Source organism: Microcaecilia unicolor, chromosome 1 (assembly GCF_901765095.1).
Source record: "Microcaecilia unicolor chromosome 1, aMicUni1.1, whole genome shotgun sequence".
In the NCBI taxonomy this organism is placed as follows: Eukaryota; Metazoa; Chordata; class Amphibia; order Gymnophiona; family Siphonopidae; genus Microcaecilia; species Microcaecilia unicolor.
In genome coordinates this window covers 480148667-480176581 of record NC_044031.1, presented here as the reverse complement: position 1 = coordinate 480176581, position 27915 = coordinate 480148667, and the positions used below count along the sequence as shown (strand labels likewise).

The window sequence follows — 27915 nt, the reverse complement described above, 5'->3', positions numbered from 1 at the left end:
GGTCCATTAAAATCTCTTTATAGGATTAACTGAGGACCTGGATCTTTAGTTTGGGTTCCATTTCTGTAAGCATAAAAGTAGTCATTCTGCTAAGTTGAGGACTACTGTGTTGATGCTGACATTACTCGCATCAGTAAGAATGGTATCATGGCTAGAAAGAAATCCTCACCCTGTAGTCCAAAAGAAGAAAAGCAACCTGCAGATTTGCAGCTGGTTGGTAAACTAAAAACCTGTATCATGGGGGTATTTTTGTATTATTTTGGCAAATTTTACATATGGTCCTCCTTTTCTACTCACATTACTGTAAGGATTTTTCCCCACTGACAAAAAAAAAAAAAAAAAAATGAGGGGGAACACTCATGTATCTGACCATCTGTTTTACAAGAACTAAACCACACTAGGGAAAATAAATGGTAAAATGGATTTGGGAATGGGTTCTATGCCATCCCAACGCACTATTCCTCACCCAATCCCTCAGAGAAAGGGAACCAAAGCATTTCATCCCAAAATGGAAGCCTTGCAGTGTCAAGCCTTTGGAACCACACATCTGAATTTACAGTTGCTTGGCAGTCTAAGTAGGAAACACTTTTCCATTCTCAAAAAGTTAGTTAAACTCGCCTCATATCCTGTATACTTTGCAAAATAAGACCTCACAAGCGTACTAGAAAAGCAGTTCCACAGAGAATACATTGTCCCATTCCTGGCCTCTTATCAGATATTGAGGACTGACCACCATATCAATTATTTGGTTTACTAAGAATGGCAAGAGTCATTTTTTACTCAGTTTTCTAAATACTATAGCTTAAATGTGCTAAAACTAAACTGTAAGGACACTGCTGGTGGATTTTGCCATAACAAGTCAAGCTACAGAAACCTGCTCCCACTCACTGCACAAAATTTTGAAAAACCTTTTCTTGACATTCTCCAATAAAATGGAAAGTGAATGTGAAGACCCCCATGCTGCCTTTGTCATCAGTCTCACATTTCCTCTTAATGATGAGCAGGTCACCCTGGCATTCAGATGCCGTCTTCATAGGATTCTAGTATGGCAATTAGGTATTGCATATCTTCATCCAGAGGAGGACTCTGCAGGCATTTTATTGAAAAATAATGAATTGAATAAGCCTTCTGCTCTTCAGCCAGTTACACAGTACTATTATCTTGTTCCTTTATACTCTCCTGTCATTCTATAATCTTGCACACCCAATTTTATGTTTAGCACACAAATACCTACAGCTATGCGCACAACTTAACAGGTTGTCTGGTAATTAGCACTAAACCAATTATTGGTCAATTCTTGCCAGCAACAATTTACAATGGAGGTGCATAACTCTTAGAAGTCTCTTTATCATGTGCTGTGGCCACCTTTAGCATTCCAGTAAAACGGCCGCAGGTGTTTTTTGTAATGGCCATGCACTAATTTCCCCATTAGCATGAGAGCCTATTTAGGAGGCAAGGGCTCTCAAGTTAACTGGACAATGCATGGTAATGTGCCCATGCTACCCAATTAGAACAGGCATACCTACTCTCTGCCCATGGGCACACCTCCCAAGCTGGAAAATAAAAAAAATAATAAATTTCCAGTGTGGATTAGTGTGCGCTGGGTGAGAAACTACCATGGTAGTGACTTTTTCATGCACAGTAGGCCTGTGTTAGGCCCCGGGCGTAGCCAGACTTCGGCAGGAGAGGGGGGGCCAGAGCCAGAGGTGAGGGGGCACATTTTAGCTCCCCCCCCCCCCCCGCCATTACCAACCCCCCCCTCCCCCCGGCCACCTTTGACGACCCTCCCCTCCCGCCGCAGGCTATCTTTGCTGGCGGGGGACCCCAATCCCCGCCAGCCGAGGTCCTCTTCTTCCTCCAAAGACTTCGTTCTGTTTCTGACGTCAGACTCACAGAAACAGAACAAAGCCTTGCAGATCAGCCAGTGCAGGACGTCAGAAACAGAACAAAGCCTTTGGAGGAAGAAGAGGACCTCCTCGGCTGGTGGGGATTGGGGTCCCCTGCCAGCAACGGTAGCCCACGGCAGGGGAGGGTGGGCGGTAGGGGTCGAGAGGGTCACCAGCAGGGGGGTCCAGGGCCAAATCTACGGGGGCCCAGACTCCCCCTGGCCCCACGTAGCTACGCCACTTGTTAGATCTACTGCACCTTAGTAAGAAGGTCCCTTAGTGAGCAAGTTTTATGGTGCTTAAAATACCAGGAAGTGTGGACATGGGAGTCCTATAACTGACTGCATTTAGGCACAAGCATTTACACCAGCCTTTGACATGGCATAAATGATCACGCTTAGGCACAGAAACACAGACTTATATGCACAACATCAAATTAGCAAATAGCATCCTGGTGTCTTACTTTAGGCAACCTGTAGAGAATTACCCCCCTCTGTCTTGGGGCAAATGTTCCGATAGAATGGACATCTTCCCCATTTACACAGATCTGGGTTAAAAGTGAATAGCCTCTTACAGCGATTTGAAAAGTCTGTCTCCCCTCCCCCCCATTTCACCTATTATTGCTTATAAGTCACACTGAATGGTTTCAGCTCTAAATAAAACATAATTAGACAATAGAAATCTAAGACAGACAGTACTATCATATCAACCAAGTGAAGAAGTAGCTGCCCCTAAATCTAATAACTGGTTGCACCTCCTTTAGCAGCAATAGTTACATATATTCCCTATAATTTGAAGTCTCTCTCACATATGGTTATTAAGGAATCTTGGCCTATCCCCACCTCTCAGGCAAGAGAGAGGTCAAGCAAATTCTCACAAGCATTCCTGAAAACTAAACAGGCTAGGGCCTTGGTTTTCACTCCCAGTCCTCAAGGGCCTCCAACATGTCAGGTTTTCAGTAGGGATAGGTTTTGCCTATACCTCTATTGTACGCAGGTCTCAGCACCCCAACATAACCACCCTGACAAAAAAGCCCTTGACAAATTAGCCCCTCCCACAAAATAGCCGTGCCATATTCTGGGCAGCTTGATCGGGCCCTTTTGTCAAGGGCTATTATGTCGGAAGCTTTTTTTGTTGGGGCCATTTTGACCGGGTACCGCAAGTCATACATATTCATTAGGACTGTCTTGAAAACCTAACCAACGGCGCAGACCAAAATGTCTAGGGGGTGTGCATTTGTCTGGAATGATATGAAACTATCAACATTTCCCAAATTATTCCCATATCTTTTGGACAAAATGACAAAAATTGTTGGTTTTTTTAATGCATCATTAATAGAAAATGAATGCACGGCACTAATGATACTGCTCCTATAAAAGGCAAACAGAAAGACACAAACAAAAAGAAAAAGTTCCGTAAACACAGGAAACAATACCAAACATTTGAGCTGCACACCCCTAGTTGTAATGAAGAGGAGAACCATCATGAGAACGGAAGCAGTTTTTAAATGTGTGCAGCCTGCTTGTAAAACTCCTCTTCCGCAGACCTTTTCAGTCATGCCTTTGTAACGTTCGTTGAAGGAAGTTTACATTGCATGCCATGTTGTTTCTCCCCTACATACATGATTGTAGAGTCTATAGCTTAGCATCTGTCAACATAAGCGCAGTGTGGATCTGTTTTTTGTATAATCTATGGACAAAAACAGCAGTTTTACCATAGAAAATAAAGAGAAAAAATATTTACCATAGTGTCAAAGAGAAACTTATGCCTTGCATTCAGATGGCCAACCACATTGCTACAAACGTAAGTAGGATCACCCCCAGGCAAAGATGCACAAATAGGACAGACCTAAAATAATAAATTGAAATAAAATGGCAAAAGGTGTAAGAAAAATGTGAATACTACAGAATCCGTAGCATATTTACAGAATTAATTTTCATCCAAAGTCCCAATGGTTTACAATTTAATAGTTCATAAATTTGAATGGTTACCTTTTTTATTATTATTATTTTGGAAGGAATGCCTTGACAGTGGATTTCAGGCACTCCAAGAGTAAGAGCTTCTGTGGGGGGTGGGGGGAAATATCACACAATATTACTAGTTTACAAACTAAGGGACTTGTTCACTAAGGCACGTAAGCATTTTTAACGCGCCTACAATTAGCACACGCGCTAACCATGTAGGCGCCTATAGGGACACTGTAGGAGCGTATACGGTTGACGTGCGTACATGGTTAATGCACGTTAAAGATGATAACGCGCCTATAACGCGACTTAGTAAACAGGGCCCTAAGAGTGGAGGAGTAGTCTAACGGTTAGATCAGTGGGTTGAAAGCCAGGGAAACTAATTACTCCCACTATGGCTTTCTTATGGCCATGGGAAGTCACTTATCCCTCCACTGTCAGGAACAAACTTTACCCCCCCCCCCCCACCCCCCGCGCTGCAATGCTGGAACAGCCCAAGCAAAGTGAACGGGCTGTGTCCATATTAGCGCATGGCGTCCGCTAGTGTGGCTTAGTAAACAGAGGGGTTAGATTGTAAACTCTCCAGAGACAAATATATCTACTGTATCTGAATATTAATTCACCTTAAGCTACAACTGAAAGGATGCAAGCCAAAATAAAAAGCTGTGTAGACCAACAATACAGATAGATCTAATGGCTTGTCAAAGTCACACCATAAATATCACTTCCACTCTCTACTGCAACATTACTCCCCCATCCACTAGCACACTGATGCCATCCAATGAAAAAGAACCGCTATAAAAAGAGCTTGTATATCTAAGTCTTGCCGCTTTATCAAGGATTAACCCCTTATGTAAAAAAAAAAAAAAAAAAATCAAATAAGATAAAATATAAAACTATAGGGGACAATTTTGGATCTACACATTACAAACTGTTAGCCCCAACAGACTTAATGCAAAATTACAATAGGCTACCTTAATTTAATCCTTGGCTCCTAATTGGTGGGTTTCTTTATCAGCTGATTTTAAACGTAGATTGTAAAAAGACACCATGTTTGATGACTACAACATCTCAGCATACAATGTTTTGGCATTAAGGTAATGACAACATATCATTTAAGATGCTATTTAAATACTTGAATTTTGATTTGATGTTTTTACACATGGGGGGGGGGGGGGGGGAGGTTGATCCTTGATAAAGCCATGAGTCAGCGAAAGATAATTCATGTCGGACACTAACGACCTTCTATAGCAGACAAATCAAGCTTAGTAATAGCGTATTTTGATTTCTGAATTTATCAGTATTGAAAGTATGGAGTATTCTCTACCTAATGTAGAATAGAGGTTTTCATGATTTGGGAGAATTCAGGGTGATTAAAAAAAAACATATCACCTGACCCCCATACCAAGGTCCGCCAAAAAGACTTTCAGAAGACTTAGATATACAAGCTTTTCATAGCGGTGGTTTGTCTTCTAGCTTGTGGAAAAATTACTACTACTGTCATTTCATTTGATCCCATCAAAGAAAGCATGTTATTAGTTCAGGTTACATAAAATTGTGTTCTGGAACTCCAGAAATGAATTATTCCTAACTAACCTTTATAAGAGGTAACGCATTATTACACATCTGCTGTTCCCTCATTCCTAAATGCATTAGCACTCCTTTTCATGCAACCAACATACGACAGAGAACATTGATACTTGGAGTGTAGCTTACATTGACAGACACAGAGGGGAGACAAAAAGGGAAGATGGATGGTGGACAGAAGAAATGTCAACACAAGAGATCCCAGAAAAAGCTAGAAAAAAAAAAAAGCAGAAGAAAAAAACCAGGACCAAAGCAGTGATCAGAAAGCTCTTCAGCTGGGAGAAAAGAGTGGAGTGGAATGCGTGAATCGCTTGTTTACTCTTTCCAAAAATACTAGGACTAGGGGGCACGCAATGAAGCTACAAAGTAGTAAATTTAAAACAAAAAGATGATATTTCTTCACTCAATGCGTAATTAAACTCTGGAATTCGTTGCCAGAGAATGTGGTAAAAGCAGTTAGCTGAGCAGGGTTTAAAAAAAGGTTTGGATAGATTCCTAAAAGTCCATAAGCCATTATTAAAATGGGAAAATCCACTGCTTATTTCTAGGATACGCAACAAAATGTATTGTACTGTTCTGGGATCTTCCCAGGTACTTGTGACCTGGATTGGCCACTGTTGGAAACAGGATACTGGGCTTGATGGACCTTCAGTCTGTCCTAGTATGGCAACACAGGTACGTAGAAAAATATTTTTCCTTCTCTAAATGTATTAATTGCAATATGTCAGCTTCGGAAAAAAAAGTGTGCATCCAATGTCTTGCATTTCAGTTTCTATTACTATGACAGGTTTTCTATGTAGGTCTATAGTATGTGCTGTTTGCTGGATTTGTTTACTGGAGCTCTGAAGGTGTCCCCCAACCTCCCACCTGGTCCACACTACATTAAAAGATTACGCCACTGGATAAAGACAATTCCTTAGTACCAACTTTACATACAAATGCATGAGAGCCAGTATCATTGGATAGAGAGGCCATACAAAGGGGAGTGCTCCAAGGATGCAGCTGGCCCAGCTACTTGGGGAAGCAAACTTTTGTCTTGTCTTAAGTTGCACAGAGTATGCCTATCTACTACTACTACTACTTAACATTTCTAGAGCGCTACTAGGGTTACGCAACGCTGTACAAATTAACAATAAGGACGGTCCCTGCTCGGAAGAGCTTACAATCTAAAGGACAAAATGTCAAGTTGGGGTAGATAAGTTTTCTGAGAAGAGGTGTAGTGATTAGGTGCCGAAGACGACATTGAAGAGGTGGGCTTTGAGCATTGATTTGAAGATGGGTAGGGAGGGGGCACGGCGTATTGCCTCAGGGAGTTTGTTCCAGGCATGGGGTGAGGCGAGACAGAAGGGACGGAGCCTGGAGTTGGAGGTGGTGGAGAAGGGTACTGAAAGGAGGGATTTGTCTTGAGAGCGGAGATTACGGGTAGGGACGTAAGGGGAGAAGAGGGTAGAGAGGTACGGAGGGGCCGCAGATCGAGTGCATTTGTAGGTGAGTAAGAGAAGCTTGAACTGTATGCAGTATCTGATTGGGAGCCAGTGAAGTGACTTGAGGAGAGGGGTGATATGAGTATATCGGTTAAGGCGGAAGATAAGACGTGCGGCAGAGTTCTGGATGGACTGAAGGGGGAGTAGATGGCTACGTGGGAGGCCGGTCAGGAGTAGGTTGCAGTAGTCGAGGCGAGAGGTAATGAGAGAGTGGATGAGAGTTCGGGTGGTGTGCTCGGAGAGGAAGGGGCGAATTTTGCTGATGTTATAGAGGAAGAAGCGACAGGTCTTGGCTATCTGCTGGATGTGCGCAGAAAAGGAGAGGGAGGAGTCGAAGATAACACCGAGGTTGCGGGCAGATCTACATGCTCTCTGACCCCCACCTCAATTACTCTCCCCGTTAGCCCATCTCTATCCAACTTACTCCCATCTTCCTTCAGCCATCCCCCCCGCCCCCCCCCCCCCCACACACACTCCTCCCCTTTATGCATTTTCTCTCTGACCCCTATCCTAGCTAGTTTCAAACCCCATCAGAATTTCACCAGCCAGCCTCTACCATTTCATCACCCACCTCAGTGGATAGGGGTGAGAAATGACTTATGAGCAGCTACTCCTTACCCCGGCTTTTCCCTAACCTTGGCTGGAGTATACTCAAGAAGGCAGGGGAGAAAAGCAGGTCGATTAGAGAGACAGAGTTTTGTCCACTAGCCCCCACATTTGATATCAAACACTGAAAAAAAATGAACATACAAACTGAAAAAGTGCAAGGTATGGGAGTAGCCTCTATACTACCTGTCCAGCCCTTCTATTGAGCCTTCTTTGCATATTTCCCCCGTCACGCTAGTTGGCTCTTAAATATTTGGATGTAATCTTTTGACTCCACACTTCCTTTCTAGTCGCACATCTCTTCAGTTGTCTATTCCTGTTTCTACTTCCTGCATCTTATCTACTCTAAAACACCCTTATCTGGATGATGTGAGTTGTGTTGCCATACTTTATGTGCTGGTTGCCACAAAATTAGACTATCGCAGCATTGTTTATTCTAGGCTTCCAGCCATTGCATCAAAAAGAACACCTCTATCCATACTCTGGCCCACGACCATCGATTTGATCAAGTCACTTACTTGAAGCAATATCCTTGGCTGCCCATTCCGTTCCACATTCAACCCAAGGTCCTTTATTCTGGCTCTCCTCCTTATTGCTTACCATCCACCTTGTGCACTCTATTTCTCATTTGGTAATCACCTTTCTGTTCCACTGTGCTAGATTGGAAACTACCTGCCATTTTGTCTTTTCTCTCTGGATGAAATTTGGTTTGCTCAATTTGTTTCCCCAGTTCTGTGATCTCCTAAAGACTTGGTTCTCCTTTCCCAAAAGGTGCCATGATCTCATCTGTGTTGGCTGCTGGCAAACTGAAGGATCCCCTCTCCATCCTCTTGATGGTAAATTTGGTAGTGCTGTCTATCCTCTTTTAGTATTCATGTTTCCTGCCCCTGGATTCTTCTCTCTTTCCTTTCCTATTTTGAGTTTAGTTCCTTTCAAATTTCTCAACTTTTTTTTTTTTTTTAGTTTGTGCACTGTTTTGATCCCTGTTCCGAGAGCCTAACATAAACAAAGATATCAGAGGCACCCAAATATCCACAGCCAAATTTGGGTGCGATCCAGAGATGCACTAACAACTTAACTGATTAGTGAGCCAATTATCAATTGACACTAAGCTAATAAGCACCTGACATTAATTAGCACCAATTAAGGGTTGCACACCATTCTATAATCCTGGACATCCAAATTCCATAGCGTGCAATCCAAAATGAGGCAGGGCCATGGGAAGGGCGCTCTCAAAGATGTAAAGGAGTGGCCTAGTGCAGCGGGCTTTGATCGTGTTCGATTTCCACTGCAGCTCCTTGTGACCTTGGGCAAGTCACTTAACCCTCCATTGCCCCAGGTACAGAAACTTAGATTTTGAGCCCTCTAGGGACAAAGTACTTGCATATAGGAGTTTCTATATATGGCGCAAAAAAAAAAAAAGTTGGTGCAAAAACCGGTGCCAACTTAAGCGTATTCTAGAAGTGGCACCTAGATTATAGAGTATGCTAAGTTGATATCTCAGTGCCTAAAAACTATGCACATACATTTACACCAAAAACGTGGCGTAAATCCCGGCATGTAGATTTACACGGACTGGGCCATATTCTATAGCTACACGCATAATTTAGAAATGGACATTTCCCTGCCCATAACCATGCCCCTTTTTGCCTGCATGCGTTAAAAAGTTCTATGCACTTCGTTACAGAATACGCTTAGCAAGTTGTGTGCCTAAATTCTAATTGTCAATTAGTGCTCATTAGCTTGTTAAGTTATGTGCATCGCAGGACACTGGAAGCCTTTAGCATCAAGAGTTGCACTCTGCACTCTTAATTTTCTGTCAATAACTTAGTCCAGGCTTGGTTTTGTTCTGAAATCAAAGTCAACAAAAAACAAAAGCACAATGGCAACGTATCCAAAACAAAAATGCATAAAAAAGTGCCTTCACCCTCCTAGGTCGCTCCCGAATTCTGGGAAACCCCTGTCCTCTGATCCACATTAGCACCTTGTGGAATGAGATACTCTGGGCCCAGTTAGCTTATGCCCAGAGTGAAGCCCCCCCCCCCCCCTTGAATTTTTAACTGTCTTGCACCAACATGTGGCCCGAGACAGTGATGCAGCCCTGCTTATGCAGAGCAGCACAGAACATCTACCTTCTACGCACCACCACAAGTACAGTCAGACCCCTTTCAGCACTGTATACCTCCAGCAATACCCAGGATCATACAGCCCAACCCTTGCATAACATTGCACCAGGATCCCTGTTAACATCCCAACTAAATCCATCTGATGCTAGTTTCCTCTGCTACCACAGTTGCACATCTTCAGCCATAATAGCTTGACGTGGATGGTTCCGGCATTACTCGTAAACCTTGGTGTGTGAGCTGGTGATATGACCTCACTTCCCAGTTTTTTCCCCCAACCACACCTGTGGCCAAAGTTCAGAACCATACAGTCTAAGGAGATCTCTAAGCTGCAGTAGCGTTTTTAAGCTCATGGTAGAAATCAGCTGGAAGTAAATGCTGAGACGCCCATACGAATAATGGGCGTCTCAGAATTTACCACCAGCTTATTTCTACTACGAGTTAAACACACTACCTTGGCTTAATTAAAAAAAAAACAAAAACAAAAAAAAACACACACACACACCACAGCAACTCTAAACAACTCGATGCTATACCCCTGATTTTTCAGGTCCTGCAGGAACACCAGAGCAAGGGGGAATAGAGGAGACAACCAGTGAGAGCATGAAGGTACACAAGGGATGCAAAAAAGATGAACTGGAGAAAGACTAGATGCTGTGTGCAGGGTTTCTATAGAATACATTCTCTTTACCTTGCCACATAACTCTTAGACCTACTTTTTTGTAAAATATTAAAAACCACCACTCTCCCCATTTATATGTGGTGGAATACTGTTTTACCACAAATATGAAAAAATTATTTAAAAAAAAAAAAAAAAAAAAAAGTCTTCCAGCTAAATATAAAACAAATTGTAAAATGGTTAAAGCTTGACTTTTACTCATCTTCTCCATACTCCTAATCTCATAATATTACTAATAAAGCCAGTGAGAAGTGTTTTTCTTTTCTCTCTCTCTCTCCTGTCCTTTACATGAATTTTGCAATTTGCTGTTGTAGTTACGCTGAATTGTCTTCTGTTATTCTATTTTTAAATTTAATAAAAAATACTATGACCAGATTAAAAAAATAAAGCCAGTAATCAATGCTCATGTTTATATATTATTCTTTTTACCAAGTTATAATTGAAATTTATTGCTGACGGACCATTTTTCTTTATGATTGTTATAACTCCGTGTTTGATTAAAGAATTGAATCACACTGCAGCATCTCCCGTCTCCTCCAAACTCTTCTGCTCTGTTCCACTCCCAATCCCTGTCCCCAGCATGATCCAGCATCTTTCCCTCCAACCAGGATTCAACATTACCTCCTACATGTCAGCCTACCTTAAAAATGGCCTTCTGTTGGTCCCCCAGCTGCGGTGCACATGTTGCCTGCAGTCTGTTCCAAAGCTTTCCCTCTGGCCTGTTCTGCTTCCTCCAATATCACTTCTGTTTTTTGAATGGGTGGGATGGGTCAGAGGGAAAGCTTCGGACTTGGATGCAAGCAGCCACTGCCAAGGACCAACAGAAGATCACCTTGAAGAAAGGCTTGGGGGGATTGTAAGCTCTTTGAGCAGGGACTGTCCTTCTATGTTTGAATTGTACAGCGCTGCGTAACCCTAGTAGTGCTTTAGAAATGGTTGTTGTTGTTGGGGGGGAGGGGGGAGGTAAAGGAGAATTGAGTGGGGGCAGGTGCCAAATCCTGAACGGGGGGGGGGGGGGGGGGAGAGAGATGGCGTGAGCGGCAGACCCTCAAGCAGAACTGGAGTGAGATTACCAGTGGAAGCTATTGTCAAAGCAGTAAGATCCAGCAACCACAAAAAAAACAAAAAAAAACAACTTTGTGTTGCTTACCACCAAGTTTTTGTTCCTACTTATGGGGGGGGGGGGGGGGGGGGGGGGAGAAAGAGAGATAGAGAGAGATAGAAAGCGATTTGACCGCCTTTCTGCGGTTACAAAGTGCATTACATATTATATACAGGTACTTATTTTGTATCTGGGGCAAATGGAGATTCAAGTCATTTGCTCGGAGTCAGAAGGAGCTGCAATGGAAATCACACTTGAATATTGTTGATCATGTGATTAAAAGTTTGCTAGCAAAACGTGACATACATACACACATATACATACCCACACACAGAGACACTTATAAACTTGAATAAAACAATTTTAAAAATACAACACATCTAAAATGAGCTTATTTCCATCACCTTGTTTTTAAAATAAAAAAAATAAAACAAAACATTTTAACTTAGAAATGGAGGAGGAATATGCCCCAGCAATTACCTTTGCAACAATCTCAGTGGAATGTCTGCGGTTGACGTGCTCCACTAAACCTCTCCTGTGATAGTCACGTTCGTCACACATGGGACACTGATACGTGGGAGGATCTCTGAAAACCCAAAACAGAACACAGCATGAACCAAAACAAAAGGCTTCCCCAAATCCATAGGACTGCAAGGAGAAATAAAGCGCCTTCTGCTTTCTTTTTTAATTAGCAGTGGAAGTAGACGCCTCTGAATTTCAACATTTTGAACTCACAGTTATACTCTGGGAACATTTGCATATGCTGTGCTAAGGGGCATCATTTTTATATATGTCACTAACTCCAGCAGGCAGCTCATGTTCGGTTTGTAAAGAGTTGGAGCACCCAGTATCTGAGCGATTGTTTGAAAGGAAATTCATCCAAGGGGAGCAGGTTCTCGTCAGAGGGAAGGAACGTGCACATGCTAAGTGAATAAGGGAGAGGACTAGGAAAAGTAAGTGTTCTGTGGCAGTGATGTAGCTGCCTGGGGCCCCCCAAATTTCCTCTGGGCCCCTGGGTTTGCTGTCGGGAGTCCCCAACCTCTAGCAGCTGAAACGTTGTCCAGCGCTGGTCTCCGGTGCCACTGCATTGCCTGCCCTGCTCTGTCATCCCCTCACGTCCGGCACGCTCTGTCCTTTTAGTGAAACTCAACATGCTCAATTTCACTAAAAGGCGTGCGTAATATGCGAGGGAAAGACAGAGCAGGGCAGGCAGCACGGCAGAGACCGGCACTGGACAACGCTTCAGCTGGCGGGGGTTAGGGAAGCAGAACAAAATGTGCCCCCCCCCCCCCGCCTCTGGCCCCCTCCCATTGCAGTCTGGCTACGCCCCCGGGGGTTCTAGGGTATGAATCAATCTATGGTCTACCCCACAACCTGGACACAACCCTTACACACACGTTTATTTTTTCTAAAATGCTTGATCCTGCTGCATGTTTAGGAAAAATATATAGACGAGTATTTCCCTGCTATCTTATGATTATTTTTATTAGAACAGGTTCACGTTCAGCAGGGCTTCTGTAAAATGGGTCATAATTCTGAACATATTAATTTGGGGTCTAGGCCAGATGTGGAACATCCAATCATGTTTTCTGTCCCTTGACGTTAACAGGGCCATGGAGCTAAATTTTGATTCCTAAATTCATTACTGCTGCCCTCTCTGGCTGCTAGAGCCGAATCCGCCCCCCTTCTCTTCCCACCAATACAGCAAATTCTTTCTGCCCCACCCAGCCTTGAAGGATGACTGCTATCCGCCTCTTCTTATCACATAGCCAAGGCTACCCAATTATCCAGCCAAATTCTATGAACCACAATCCTGCACTGTGCAGAATTCCCCCAGGAATAGCCAAACAGGTCCTAGTCAAACTTAGTGGGGTTAAATGAATTGTGATAGAGGAAGGGCGGGTGGGTTGGACCAATTTAACCCTAGGATACAGTGAGCATCAGTTTTACCAGGACCAACAACTTATCTGAACATCCTCTTATCCCACTTCAAACTGGGAAACTGACTTTGGCACCCCTTATGGAATATTTTAAAGATTTAGAGCAGAATTGAAAAACAAAGTCTACTCTGAAGTTCCTGTTTTCTGACAAACTCATTTTTTTCTTGCAAAACAAGATGAAGTCATGTCTCCGATGTATTTTGTGCAAAAGAGAAGTGGAGCATGTTCGAGGTTCAAGAGATAAGCCATCTGGTCAATGGCTTGTTTACTTGAAACCAAGAACATGTGACTACATTCTGTAAGGAGGTTGGAGGGTCTAAGCAGCTCAGGAGGAGGTATGGGGCCAGACTACATTCCCCACAAGGCCCTGAGAGAAGGGATCGGGGTGGTAGGTCCCAAAACCCAGTATGGCCCCCACGTGGAAGGGAGGGGGAAAGGACTGGAGAGAGCAGCTGCTATGGCTGGCGTGGGCCAGAAGGGGGAGCAGGGATGACAAAGCTCAATACCCTTGGGTTAGAAATCAGTACAAGATTCCTTCCACCTGGGAGGGGGAGGAGGTCTCCAACCAACAGCCTAGCAGAGAGGCAGAGTTAATGGAGTGTTTGGAGGAAGGAGAGGCTGGAGAGACCAACACACCAGGTTTGGAGGAGCCAGTTGACATGGGGCAGAGTTGCAGGGACTGAAGGCAGTGGGTGGTCACAGGAGTCAATTAGCTGTGTTTTGGGCGGTGTACTGCCATTCTGCAACCACCCAAGTGGAAAGACTTAAAACTGAAACCCAGGCTGTTGAACTGGGGGAGAACTTGGATTTAAAGGGAAGTTTTTTTCTTGTTGCTTTATTTTGGAAACTGAATGGGACTTTAACCCCTTGAACTGAGATTTTGTGGAGGAGGGGAAATAAACTGTTTGGAACTAAAAGCTGTGTTGTCTGGAAGGACTTTGTTTGTGGACTGCTAAAGGGAGCCTACCACCCCTGAAGGTTTGCTACCGGGATTACAGTTATTACAATTCTCTTGCACATCTTTTGTAATTTTCCATGGCTCTGAAAAAAAACCTAATAAAAAGGGGAGCTTTGAACAGTGAAGTCAGAGGCTCACCCATGGGTGGATGCACTGCGTAGAACCAGACTCGCTGAAAAAAGGGCTACACTCAGCTGATGTAAAAAGCCTGGATGTAGTAATTAATGACCAGTGATGTAATGATTGTTTCTTTTTAAACTAGAGATAGGTATTGTTTCCTTATTAGTTATATAGCTTAATCATTGTGTATATATGACAATAATGACATACACTCTCCGCTTTGAGGTGAATCCATCTGTAATAAAAAAAGTCTCATTTACCCAATATGAATACAAAAGAATCGGCCATAATTTATTCTCTGAGCAGTCTGTAGTAATAAAAGTAAGCAGGCTGTACTTTCAGAGCAATGCACACCCAGAACACACTAGTAACTAACTCACCGGTTACTTGTTAAAAGTGGGAAGTATGAAGGATTTGGGTTCTGAGGCTCACAGCAATATTCTTTTTGATAGTCATAGCAGGACCGGTAATGAAGCGTCATCTGAGAGAACTGAACCTGTAATCCAAACCCCCAAATTCAGATCCCAAAAGAAGAGATCACAGGAGAAGACAAATTTTTAAGGTCATTTCTGATGGGGGGGGGGGGGGGGGGGGAGAAGGAGAGTATGTATAAGATTTCATTAAGAAATGTCCAGCATGCAAATTTCCCACAAGCAAAAACATATACAGTACTGTTTTCCTGCAGCTGCTAGGGAAAGTGTTACCCTCAGGCTTGGGAGCTAATTTTCAAAGGGAAATTTGAGTACTGCAATCGTCGAATTAAACATATTGGTTTCTTCACCAATAAGATTTTTGTTTGTTTGGAATAAGTGCATTACTGTTACTTTCACTTTTGTCAACTTTATGAGAAAGCATCTGCAGGCAATTGCTGCCTGCACCCCAACCCTGTGGAAAATGAGCCAGCAGATCAGTATAATATCCAAAATATTTTTATTAAAGATACCGTATATAAGACAGTTGCCCAACTGTCTTATATACGGTACCTTTAATAAAATATTTTGGATATTATACTGATCTGCTGGCTCATTTTCCACGTTGGATTTTGCAGATCGTTTGCCTTGCTGTTTTCTGGGACCCCCAACCCTGTGGGACAGTAAAGTGAACACAGAAGTGAAAAGGTGACGGCCTCAACAACTCACAGAAGCTCTGTAAGTTTAGATACTGTTACCGTATAATCTGAGCAAATTTCTGAGGCTTCATGCCTAAGTAATCTACCAAAAAGAGGTCCCAAGCTTGTCAAAATAAAATGTGTCATTTACCAGAAGTTAATTCACTCAGGAACATTTTTTTCATAGATCAATTTGGAGCTATTTAAAAATGTGTGTGTATATAATGGGCTACATCTTTGACACAGAAGAAAAAGGTTCTTTAAGTGAAATACAGGCAATACATTTCAAAGCATTTAAACTAGAAGGTGGGGGTACTAAGCGGAAGCAGAGGAACTCCAGAAGTCGTCCCCACAAAAAAAAAAAAGGGACAGCAGTAAAGAATTAAAATAAACCATCTTAGCTACTCGCCTATCAGCAAGAAAGTAGATGGGGAGATTAGGCAGGATAGACAATGAGGCGTATTTTCTAAACGCTTTTTTTTTTTTTTTTTTTGTTACATTTGTACCCCACGCTTTCCCACTCATGGCAGGCTCAATGCGGCTTACATGGGGCAATGGAGGGTTAAGTGACTTGCCCAGAGTCACAAGGAGCTGCCTGTGCCTGAAGTGGGAATCGAACTCAGTTCCTCAGTTCCCCAGGACCAAAGTCCACCACCCTAACCACTAGCCCACTCCTCCACGCCACTTTGAAAACAAGCGCCAATATGTAACTGGAAAGCTATGAGAACAAATGTTCGCAGTCTATGCAACCAGTTCATGATCTGCAAGCCCTGAAGTTACAACCATACTTGGATATCGATTGTATCACAGAGACGTGGTTCAATGACTCCCATGAATGGGATGCAAACATACCGGGCTATGCCCGATTTAGGAAAAAAGATAGATGGTCAGAAAGGTGGAGGGTATCTTTGTATGTGAAAACCAATATTAAAGCAAGGGACCTGGGGAAAAGGAATATAGCTACTCTTAGAAGGAGATGATGGAAACTCCATGCACACAGGTTTTTATCTACAGACCTTCAACACAGAGAATCTGGACAATGATTTGGTCATAGGTATGCAACAATTGGGAATGAAGGAAGAAGTGCTGTTGCTAGATAAACTGCCAGATGCAGATTGGAGGGTCTCATCTGTGGAATCAGAAAGAAGTAGTTGGATCGTGAGATTGAAAGATGCTATGAACCGCTATGTGGAGAGTGTTGAGGAAAAAGCAGATGTACTTAAATACTCCTGTTTTCACCAATGAAAATCCTGGAGTAGGACCTCAAACAGCTTATAAAAAAGTATATAGGAAAATGAAGTTGATATTGCACCATTCACAAGAGAAAGTGTTTACGAATTTGAAGAAAAAAAAAAAAAAAAAAAACTAAAAATGGACAAAGCCATAGAGCTGGATGGAATCCAGAGTCTTGAGGAAACTCAGAGAGGTTCTGATGTGTCCACTTAAAATATGTTTAATAAATTCTTGGAGCTGGAGGAGGTTCTATGGGATTGGAGAAGAGTGGGTATGGTCCCTTGTCACAAAAGAGAAGATAGAAAAGTGGTAAACTATAGGACAGCAAGCCTTACTTCAGTGGTTGGAAAGGTAATGGAGGTGCTACTCAAGGATAGGGAGTTTCCCAGAATCCAACAGGTTACAAGATCCAAAGCAACATGGTTTCACCAAAGGAAAATTAGGCCGAACAGATCTGATCAATTTCTACAAATCACCACAGAATTGGATAGTGGACATGTGCTAGATGTAGTCTACTTAGATTTCAGTAAGGGCTTTGACAGTCCCTCATAAAGGGGTTCATAAATAAACTCACCGGGCTAAAGTTAGGATAAGTGGTGAACTGGATTGGGAATGGGTTGACTGACAGAAAGCAGAGGGCGGTGATAAATGGAGTTTACTCAAAGGCTAGAAAAGCAAGTAGTGGAGTGCCTCAGGGATCAGTACTGAGGCAGGTTCTATTCAACATAAATGTTGCGAGCAACATTGCAAAGGATTAGAAGGAAAAAATTTTGCCTTTTTATGGACGATATCAAGATTTGCAACAGAGTTGATTCCCCGGAGGGAGTGGACAACACAGGGTGTAGAAATCCAAAAGAGCAGTATGCTCTAGGAGGATGAGAAACTGACACACATGATCAGGAGACCTTGGGGGTGATAATATACGAGGATCTGAAGACAGCAAAACAATGTGACAAGCTGATGGCTGTTGCTGACGAATGCTAGGCTGCACAGAGAGGTATAACCAGGTGGATTTGATGCTCCTGTACACATTGTGAGACTTGGAGCTTGAGAGGAAGGTGACAAATCATATGAGACGAGACTGGAGGACTTCAATATATAGATGAGTGAGAGAGAGAATGAGAATGATAAATAGTAGTAGAAAGGTATTAACATACATACAAACCTCTTGCAGAGACATAGGGGGCGGTAGAACTAGAGAACATGAATTGAAGTTGCAAAGAGATAGACTTGGGAGTTATGTCAGGAAATACTTTTTCATAGAGAGTTGTGGACACCCAGAACACAGATAGTAGAGTAAAAAATAGTGAACGAGTTCAAAAGTGCATGGGATAGACACAGGGGATGCCTAAATAGAAGAGGATGGAAACATGTCTGTTGAGGTATTATGTATGTCGGGCAACTGTAGTGGGAACCAAGGCTGATTCTAGACTTCTACAGTCTGTATCCCACAAAGGTGAATGATTACAATTTTGCTAACAGCAAAACAATAGTGAAATAACCAAACATAAACTAAATACAATAAATGAGGTAAACTTGAAAACAACAAACAAACCTAACAGAACTACCAGGAAACAGTAGCAAAAATAAAACAAAATTTAACACCACTGGAATTCAAATACCAGAGATATAATACATCAGTATAATACTAATGATACTCCTAATAAGCATGCATTAGAACATTCAGCTAACAGAGATATGATGCTAACATTTTCTACAATAAGGCTTACCATATAGCTGAGTGACCAAAAGCAGATATATGATGGGAACAAGATGCATGGTACAGTCAGTTGGGATGAATAGCTAAACCCAAAGATTTCTTTGTATAGTTAAGAAAGAGATAAGGAACTCATCTAAGTTTCAGTGTGTGTAGCAAGCTAGTCCAGGTGCAGAATGATCTTGTTTGGCATAGCAGAGACTTGACAACCAGTGTTTTAAGTATGGGTGGCTGGGGCCTGCACACAAAGTGGCAGGTGAAGCTCTATCTAGCTGGGCAGACTGAATGGACTGTGCAGATCCATATCTGCTGGTCATTTACTGTATAAAAAAAGGGTTCCAAACAATAAGGCGATGATATTCAAGGGCTTGTGCAGTTAGCTTTTGAAGCAACAGGATAACTCGAAAGGCACATATGCCCCCCAATTCTATAACCAGACGCTTAAATTTAAAGCATTGTTTGCACATCAGTGCTTGCAGAGGGCTCGGCAATATTCTACAATTTAGCACAAGGAGACATGTATAGGGGAGGGACAACATTTGCATATGAAAATAAACTTGTGTCATATTTAAGCATGCCCACTTATTCAAGCCATAGACCTGGCCAAAGTAGATGCATTTAATATAGGCGTGTCAATGCTAACTTATGCATGTAAAATGTTCTTATAGAATAAGCTCACAGCCCAAATGAAGTGGGCACCTAGATTGTGGCACCAGTTATAGAATTGCCCCCTTAAGGCGGCACACTTGTTTGCAGGTTGAGATCTTGGACAAAAGTTGCACTATTTTAGTTCCTGCAACAGAAAAATGAATGCAAGGAAGAACTTATAAATATAGAAATTTGCTCAAAAAGAACAAATGAACTCTCTCTGGTGGATGCTAAACATTGAAACACCAGCCAAAACGCTATAGTTGTTACTGTACAAGTTTTAACTTGAACACTTTTATGTTGTGTTTGGGGGGTGGGGGGGAAGGGGGTAAGGAAGGAGGAAAGGAGATTTTCCTTTTTCAATATTCCAGGAATATCAAAAAACTAAAATCTGACCCTTTGCCTTTTCCCCTGAAATGAAAAGCCAACATGTTTTATGATTACACATAACCAGATGATGACGGCATGAGGACCACAAGGCCCATCTTGCCCACTTTCATGCCTGGTGGGATGCAAAGACCCCTGCTGATCTTCAATTCTCACTTCTTTCTAAACTAACCCCCCCTGTTTATACAGCCTCACTAGCGGCTAACACAGCCCATTCAAAGTGAATGGGATGTGTTGGCATTACTGCGGTTTTGTAAACAGGGGCCTATGTATCCCTTGGTTTCTTTTGCCATTTTGTTTTGCCTCCACTGGGAGGCCATTCTATGCGCCAACCATTTTGTCCAGCAAAAGTATCCCCTTGTAGAATAATGAAGCCCCCAATGATCACTCATTCCCCTGCAAGACGTTTACTTCAAGAGAGACATTCATATATTATATCACCCACCCCATCTCCTCTTCCTCTAAGGCTGTGATTCTCAAGAGGTTGAGACATACCCAAGCACTCAGGTTGTCAGGATACCCAAAAAGTATATGTATGAGATAGCAAATCCAAATTTATTGTGGATATCCTGAAAATCGGACTACCTGGGCGTGTTCCAAGGACTGTGGCTTTCAATGCAAACTATCATTGCAGTAATCTCTTTGGACTAACCACTAATTACATACACCTCACCTGCTTTCCACAGCATTTGCAGTTGCCAGAAAACTTCCTCATATCATTTTGAACATCAGTGGCCCTTTGAGGCGTACATCTCTCCATCTTAGAGATCTGTCCCCGACACATAGGACAATGTGGTCCACTTGTTTTCATTGCTGTCATGAAGCACTTCCTGCAAAATCTACAAATACATTGCTTACATACTGAAATTAGAAGTTTACTGCGGATTACCTAAAAGAAAAATCTGACATTTCTGGGATGTCAACATTTTCAGTAAAGAAGTATAAATTAAATTTTGTTATAAAAGGGGTCCTTTTACTAAGCTACATTAGGCACCAACACATGTCTAACGCAGCAAAATAAAAAAAGTCTAACTCAGGATTCACAGTTGTGTTCAGTCTTGGGATGTGTGCATTCTAATCACATGCTAATTATTTTTTTTTTTTTTTGGGGGGGGGGAAGGGGGTGTCGGGGAGGAGAGTGGTCAGTCCTACACTAACTAGTTAGCACCTCTACATTATCGTGTGTCAACTGGTTACCACATGGATAATGCAGGAGCCCTTACTGCCTACCAAAGGTGGTGGTAAGTGCTCCCGTGGTAATATTTTTTAAAAATGACCACATACTATTGACGTTAGCTCACAGCCATTAATAAAAAAAAAAATTTTTTTTAAATTGGAGGTTTTATGGCCATGGTAAAAATGGCCTTAGCAAACAGGAAAGAGCCGCGTAAGGGTATGCTAAGGCCAATTTTTAACCACAGTTTAGTGAAAGGACCCCAAAGACACTAAGCACTTGGATATTTGGAATATATATAAAAAGATTTTAGTTTCCAATGAAAGTTCATAATTGGGTTCAGATTATGTTGGTAATTGGAAGGCTATGCTGCCTAATAAGAAAAAGGTAGCAGTGAAAAATGTTTACACTCTTTATTTAAAGAGAAGTAGCTCACCTCTATTCTCCAGAACAAAAAAACAAAAAATCCTTGTCCATGAAGATCCAGTTATTGTTTTGACATGTAAATTGCAGCAATCCCATAAAGCTTAAAAAAAATATATCAATGTACAGAGATTAAAATGCATCTGAGCTTCTATTAGCAACCAATGAAGTTTGAGCAGAAGGGGCGTTACCTGATAAGTACATAAGTAATGCCATACTGGGAAAAGACCAAGGGTCCATCGAGCCCAGCATCTTGTCCACGACAGCGGCCAATCCAGGCCAAGGGCATCTGGCAAGCTTCCCAAACGTACAAACATTCTATACATGTTATTCCTGGAATTTTGGATTTTTCCAAGTCCGTTTAGTAGCGGATCAAGCTGTCTTGTATTTCATATTTATCTAGCTGCTGTATTTTGTAAAGTTTGAAGATGTTTTATTAGCATAATAGTGCAACCTGCATATACAATAATCTAGTTTAAATAAGGGCAAGTACTAATGTTTATAATGATCGAAGTTCAGTATTTCTTAGATCCTAGAACTTAAGGTTTGAAAAGTAAAAATCTGCAATGGTTAAAAGTCTTGCCGGTTAGATTTTCTGGTAGTAACCCCCCCCCCCCCCCCCCCACCCCTCAACATTTTTTTTTTAAACGAAAAGATCGCTGCCCAATCTAACATTCTTGGATTGAAATTGTGTTTTTGCTATGAGATAAAAAGCTATCATCCACATATGTATTTATGAGCGAGGTAAGGCTGTTCCCAAGAGTACTCAAATCAGTATATAAAAAACCTAGGGGGATCTTTTACTAATGCGGAAACAGGAAATGAGGGCGGCACCAGAGTAGAGAGAAGGGAAGGCTGAAGCACCGAGCCTGCTCGCCTTTCACTGCTGCCGCCAGGACCCTGAGGTAAGAGGACTTAAATTCTGGGCAGCACGCAGGAAGGCGAGGACGGAGAACTGCTGTGGGAGAAGAGGTCGGGTTGGGGTCGGACTGGCACTCGGATGAGATGGGGGCTGAAAAGGGGCAGGTAGTGTTTGGGGCGAGTTACTGGACATGGATGGGAGGGGAAGGAGGAGAAATTGTTGGACACGAAGAGAGGGCAGGGGAGAGAGGAGAACTGCTGGATATGAATGGAGGGGGGAGAGGAGGGGGGAATGCAGCACTTGTAAAAAAAAAATATATATATATTCAGCCCAATCGTTTTGAAAAGTTGGTCCTATGCCCCCAGTTAGGGATGTGACCTGGGTAGGCACTCCATAGGACATCACTGTCCTGCACTGCCTGGGGTCATGTACTTTCTGCGGTTGTGCCAATTGGAGTTGCGGCCAGAAAAGACTGGCAAATGCTGCCTTATAGCGTCAGCATCTAGATCTGGATATTACCATACTACAATCCGTTAGTATGCACAGCTTTCCAGATGTGTACCTTTTTTCTGCCCCGTCTCTATACAATTAATCTTTTACCCAAGGGCTTTTTGCCTTATCCTAATTTAAAGCTCTCCTCAATAGATCAGAGACAGTTTGTGACAGAAGACACTTTTCTTTAATAAGTGGATGACATCCCTGCTTAGTAGGGAAATGGTTAAAATAAAATGAATAAAGAGAGAAAAGATTAAATTTTTTTTTTAAGTCAAAAAGTTGAGCTTTTAGTTTGGATTTGAACAGGGCTATAGGGAGCGTGATGCATCGATTCAGGAAGTCTATTCCAGGAGTATAAGCACAGCAAAATAGAAAGAGGAGAGTTCAGAGTTGACAGTAGAGGACAACGGCACAGACGAGAATACCTTACCAAGGAGGAGTATAGGGACAGATCAGAGGAGCCACAGAATGAACACACCTGTAGGTTATCAAAAGAAGTTTGAAATCTACATGGGCATGGCTAGGTAGCCAGTAACATGACGTGGAAAGAGGGGCTATTGTAGAGTAGCGACAGATAAGTCATGTAACGGAATTTTGAATTAATTGAGGGAGGAGAAAGTGATCAGTAGGAAACCTTTGAGGAGCAGGTTGCAGTAGTCTAAAGTGGGAGGTGATTGTGGATAAAGTATTTTGATAGTACATTTCTGAAAGTAATGCATGGTTTTGGTGATGCTATAAAGGAAAAAAAAAAAAAAGGTTTGGGCAGTATATTACATATGGGAGAGAGGGAGACAAGGTGCCCAGGAATGACAGCATTATCGAGACAGACAGAGAAAGATATTGATTTAAGGGAAACGTAAGAAACTCTGTCTTATCCTACTGCTATCTGAAACTTAACATGGCCATTTCCGCTCCCATCCCCCACAGTGATCTACAAGATTTAAAGGAGCCCTTCCAACAAAATACCTTTGTTGAATACAGTTATTTCTAGATCCTTACACCACTTTCATTCTAACTGTTAAATGTGCAGAAATTAAAGTCCTTTTATCATCATTTACTCTATAAAGAGTCCTCCCATCTATCTCCACTCTCCTCCTCCTTTCCAGTTTCTTAGGGTTCCCCTTCCTCTCTTCATGTTCATTCCCCTGTCTTCTCTTTCTCTGCTACCCAATGCTAACTGATCTCCCATCCACCCCAATTTTGCCCTCCTTCCTAAAAGCAGCTTAATATTCTCTTCCTCTGACCTGTCCCTCAACTGCCTCTCCTTCCCCCATATCACCTTTCCCATCCGCTTCAACCCAAGTCTGTTGGACTATGCATGATCCTTTCCCTTTTTCTCTAATTCCCATCGCACTGTGGCCTTGACCTGCCCTCCTCCCTCTTCAAGGTAGCAGCACAGCAGAACTTAGACCCTGCTGAGGTGAGGTTCTCTCACAGTACAAGCTGTGGGATTTGACGCATACCACAAGACTGACAGCAAACAGTGGAAGGATAACGGACCACTGAGTGCTGTTCAACCACTGGATAAGATGAGCACGATGAAGGTGGTGGCAGCTAGAGCTGCAATAAGGAAATCATAGCAGGATTAACCCTTTGATGGGCCCTAGGCAAACAAGCACGATGGATCCCGCCCCTTCATTGCAAAATACATTTTAAGAACTCCCACATACAGAGACCAGTGTGGTTCCAACTGAAGCGGAAGAGTGGCAGTAAGAAGCACTGCTCACCGATGCCTACCGACAGGACAACAATGCACAGGAGGTTGGAAGAATTACCAGATCTCTGCAGTCAGCTCCTCCCTTCTGCCTCCCTTTCCGTTTCCAGTAACTTATGGCAAAGCATTGCCGTGGGAACCATTGAATTAGCACATCTGAGAGGACCCATCTAAAAACATTTTGGTCCTAGGCACACGCCAAGTGCAACTATCCCTTACTCCTGCCCTGCTATCAATACAACATTTTTGCAAAGAAGAGGGGTGTGGCAAAGGAGGAGCAATATTTTTATTTTATTTTTGGGGGGGGGGGGGGGAGGGGGAGGAGAGTGCACTGCACTTGTCACCTCATACACCTACAATCCCAAGAGTGGAGGAGTGGCCTAGTGGTTAAAGCACTGGTCTTGCAATCCAGAGGTGGCTGGTTCAAATCCCACTGCTGGTCCTTGTGATCTTGGGCAAGTCAGTCACTTAACCCTCCATTGCCTCAGGTACAAACTTAGATTGGATATTTCTCTGTCCCAGGAGGGCTCACAGAGTACCTGAATGTAACTCACCTTCAGCTACTACTGAAAAAGGTGCGAGCAATAACTAAATAATAAGATTTTCCACTATAAAACAAACACACCAAGGCATTATTTTAAAGTTGGTTAGTAAAGCCTCCAGGGCTTCTTTTACAAAGCCGCACTACCCATTCCTGCACGGTAAACAAGAGGAAGCCCATTCAATTCCCATGGGCTTCCTCTCATTTACCACACAGGAATCACTAGCGTGGCATTGAAAGAGAGGCTCTAAGGTGTACTTTTACTAAAGGGTTGGTGTGCAGCGACGGGCTTCCCGCGTGCCAAGCCAAAACTTCTGCCAGGCAACTGCAGGAGTCCAGCGGTAGTTCCCACCCCCAGCAAGCGCCATTTCCAGAACTACAAAAATATATTTTGTAATTTTGTAGCACTGAGGCTTACCTGGTGGTAATCAGTACTGCCAGGTTAGCGCGGGAGCCCTTACTGTCACCTAAATAGGTGGCGGTAAGGGCTCCCCTGGATATGGCCACACAGCAAGTGGTTTACTGCTTTTCAGAAAAAAAACACTCCAGCCTTTTACCCACTTGGGGGCATGCAATCAAGATACAGTAAATTTAATAACATTTTCTTCACTCAACATGCAATTAAACTCTGGAATTCGAAGCCAGAGAATGTGATAAAGACGGTTAGCTTAGTGGGGTTTAAAAAAGGTCTGGACGGCTTCCTAAAGGAAAAGTCCATAGACCATTACTAAATTGACTTGGAGAAAATTCACTGCTATTTCTGGGATAAGCAGCATAAAACGTATTGAACTTTTTTGAGATCTTGCCAGGTATTTGTGACCTGGATTGGCTACTGTTGGAAACAGGATGCTGGGCTTGATGGACCTTTGGTCTGTCCAAGTGTGGCAATACTTATGTACTTATGCGGTACAAGGGGGCATTGGAGCATGTCAAAAGCACGTGCCAACACCATCGCAGGCCCCCTTTCTGCAGTTTTGTGAAAAGGACCTCAAGTTTGTTCCTAAAGCAAAAGGAGGGTGAAATGACTTCCCAAGGTCATAAGCATGGGCGTAGTCCCCCCAAAAAAAACACAGGGCTGGCGCAACGTTGCAGGCAGCTCTTCCCGCCCTCAGCTCCTGGACAGGCTTCCTCTTAGTTCCTTCCTGCCCCCCTCACGCGCATTTAAGCCTTTTAGTTTCCTCGCAGTGAGGAAAATAAAAAGGTTAAAACACACATGGGGGGGGGGCAGGGAGAGTTGCTGGACATGGATGGAGTGAGGAGAGGGCAGGGAAGAGAGAGGAGAAATGCTGGACATGGATGGAGGGGAGGGATGACAGAGGAAGTAGATGCACATGGATGGAGGGGAGGGGAGGGGAGTGAGGAGAAATGCTGGATATGGATGGAGGAGAAACCGATGAATTTAAGGGCTGGATTGGAACACTTTGAGGGCAGATACCGAAACTGGAGGAAGGATAGGGACAGGGCTACAGATGGTAGACAGGACGCATAAGGACACAGGAGGATGGTGGACACGGTGAGTGAAAAAATATCAAATGGAAAGGAGACACTGCATACAACAGAAGACCAAAGCGAATAGAAAAACTAAATGATCAGGAAACAAAGGTAGAAAAAAGTATTTTATTCAGAATTTATTAATTGGAATATGTCAGTTTTTGGAAATGTGCATCAGTGATATTTTGCATGTAAGTTTCAATTTTTCTGGTATTGCTGCATGCCGAGTCTTACTTCTTGAGGTAACTTTCCAGTTCTGTATTTTGCCTTCATATTTTTTTTTTTTTTTATTTCTAGTTCCTTGTGTCATCTGTTGTGTCATGTGTGATCAAGGTGCAGTATTCTGCTAGCGTGTAGTATTTACAGCCCTTTTTTTTTGTTTCACTAGGTTGTGTACTGGTGTTTTAGAGCCCGGTGTAATTACAATGCTGCCTTTCCACGCATAAGGTTGTAGCTTGTCCTGTCCTTGGAATTAGTGCTGTTATGGTTTGGTAAGGTTATGGAGTGTGTTTTTGCACAAGTTTGTGTATAATGTTTTGCAGTGGAGAAATTGTGTGTTGGCCTTACGGAGGTGGCACCAAAACATCAGAAAGGGTTTTAGAGCCTAAATCATGACACACTACCTCTTGAAGGATCTACATATAGAGCTTATGCATTTCTAAGGTCTACACTGGCATGGTATGGGAAAGGGGGTGGGGAAATACTACTGGAGAGGAAGAGGGAGTGCTGGGTAAGGAGAAAGGAAGGGCTCGCTTGATATCTCATACATATTCATTATGGTTATTCCCAAAAAGCTTTCTCTCCATATTAGCATATTCATTTGCATATATATGCAAATGAATGTTAATATGCCCCACCCCTTCCTTTGCCCCCCCCCACCCCAAATGAAACAGTCAAACTACGCCCATGGTCATAAGGGTGGGTGAGTGTGATGAACTGTTACTTTTTTTTTTTTTGGGGGGGGGGGGGGGGGGTGCACAGAATCTTGAAGACTCAGGCCCAGGTGCATCAACCATACGTAAAAAAATCTAAAACGTAAAAGTCCTTACCGAAGTTGAAAAAACGAAGAATGCAGTAAAAAAACAAGTCCCACATATTCGGTTCGGTATTCGAAAGTCGAATGCATTAAAAAAGTGTAATCCCCGTCGTTAATCTGCCCGTAAAGCATGCGCAGAGCAACCAAGCGTTATGATGGCTGCTCTGTGCATGCCAAAAAATGTCAAAGAAACTGAGAATCAGGAGGGGGCAAAGGCGCTCGTCAGGAGCGTCCTGTATGGACGGCCTTGCCCCCCCCCCCCCCGAGATCGCCGCTGCTCCCCGCTTCCGCCTGTATTAAATAAAAAATCAAAACAAAAATCAAAGTTTAGCAGCCCCGGTCCCCCTCCCTTCCTCTCTCTCTTTTGCCTTCTCCCACAGCTCTGTCTCCCGCCATCCTCCGCCCCCGAGGTCGTCACTGCCGATCCCCCCCTCCACCTTACCGGGCCGCGCAGCACCTCTCACCTCTGTGTGAAGGCTCTGCACGGGCAAGAACAGCTGATCGGCGATCAGTGATGCCTCCTCAGACGTCCCTCCATTCTTCCTGGGCCCGCCATCCTACGTCAGAGGAGGGACGTCAGAGGAGGCATCACTGATCGCCGATCAGCTGTTCTTGCCCGTGCAGCGTGGGCCCGGTG

General features: G+C 43.1%; 1 protein-coding gene across 3 annotated transcripts in view; it reads right to left on the bottom strand.

The window, feature by feature from the left end:
- Positions 1-302: 302 nt before the first annotated feature.
- The window catches only part of LOC115477197 (E3 ubiquitin-protein ligase RNF138-like), a 43287-nt gene continuing 15674 nt past the window's right edge, over positions 303-27915 (bottom strand). For all 3 annotated transcript variants that reach the window (XM_030213894.1, XM_030213904.1, XM_030213887.1), the window contains exons 3-7: positions 20216-20381; positions 14830-14945; positions 11912-12017; positions 3630-3734; positions 303-1086 (exon numbers count right to left, since the gene is read on the bottom strand). In XM_030213894.1, the coding sequence (XP_030069754.1) occupies positions 1018-1086; positions 3630-3734; positions 11912-12017; positions 14830-14945; positions 20216-20381 (562 nt within the window). In that variant the 3' untranslated portion in view covers positions 303-1017. The remainder of the gene's footprint in view (positions 1087-3629; positions 3735-11911; positions 12018-14829; positions 14946-20215; positions 20382-27915) is intronic.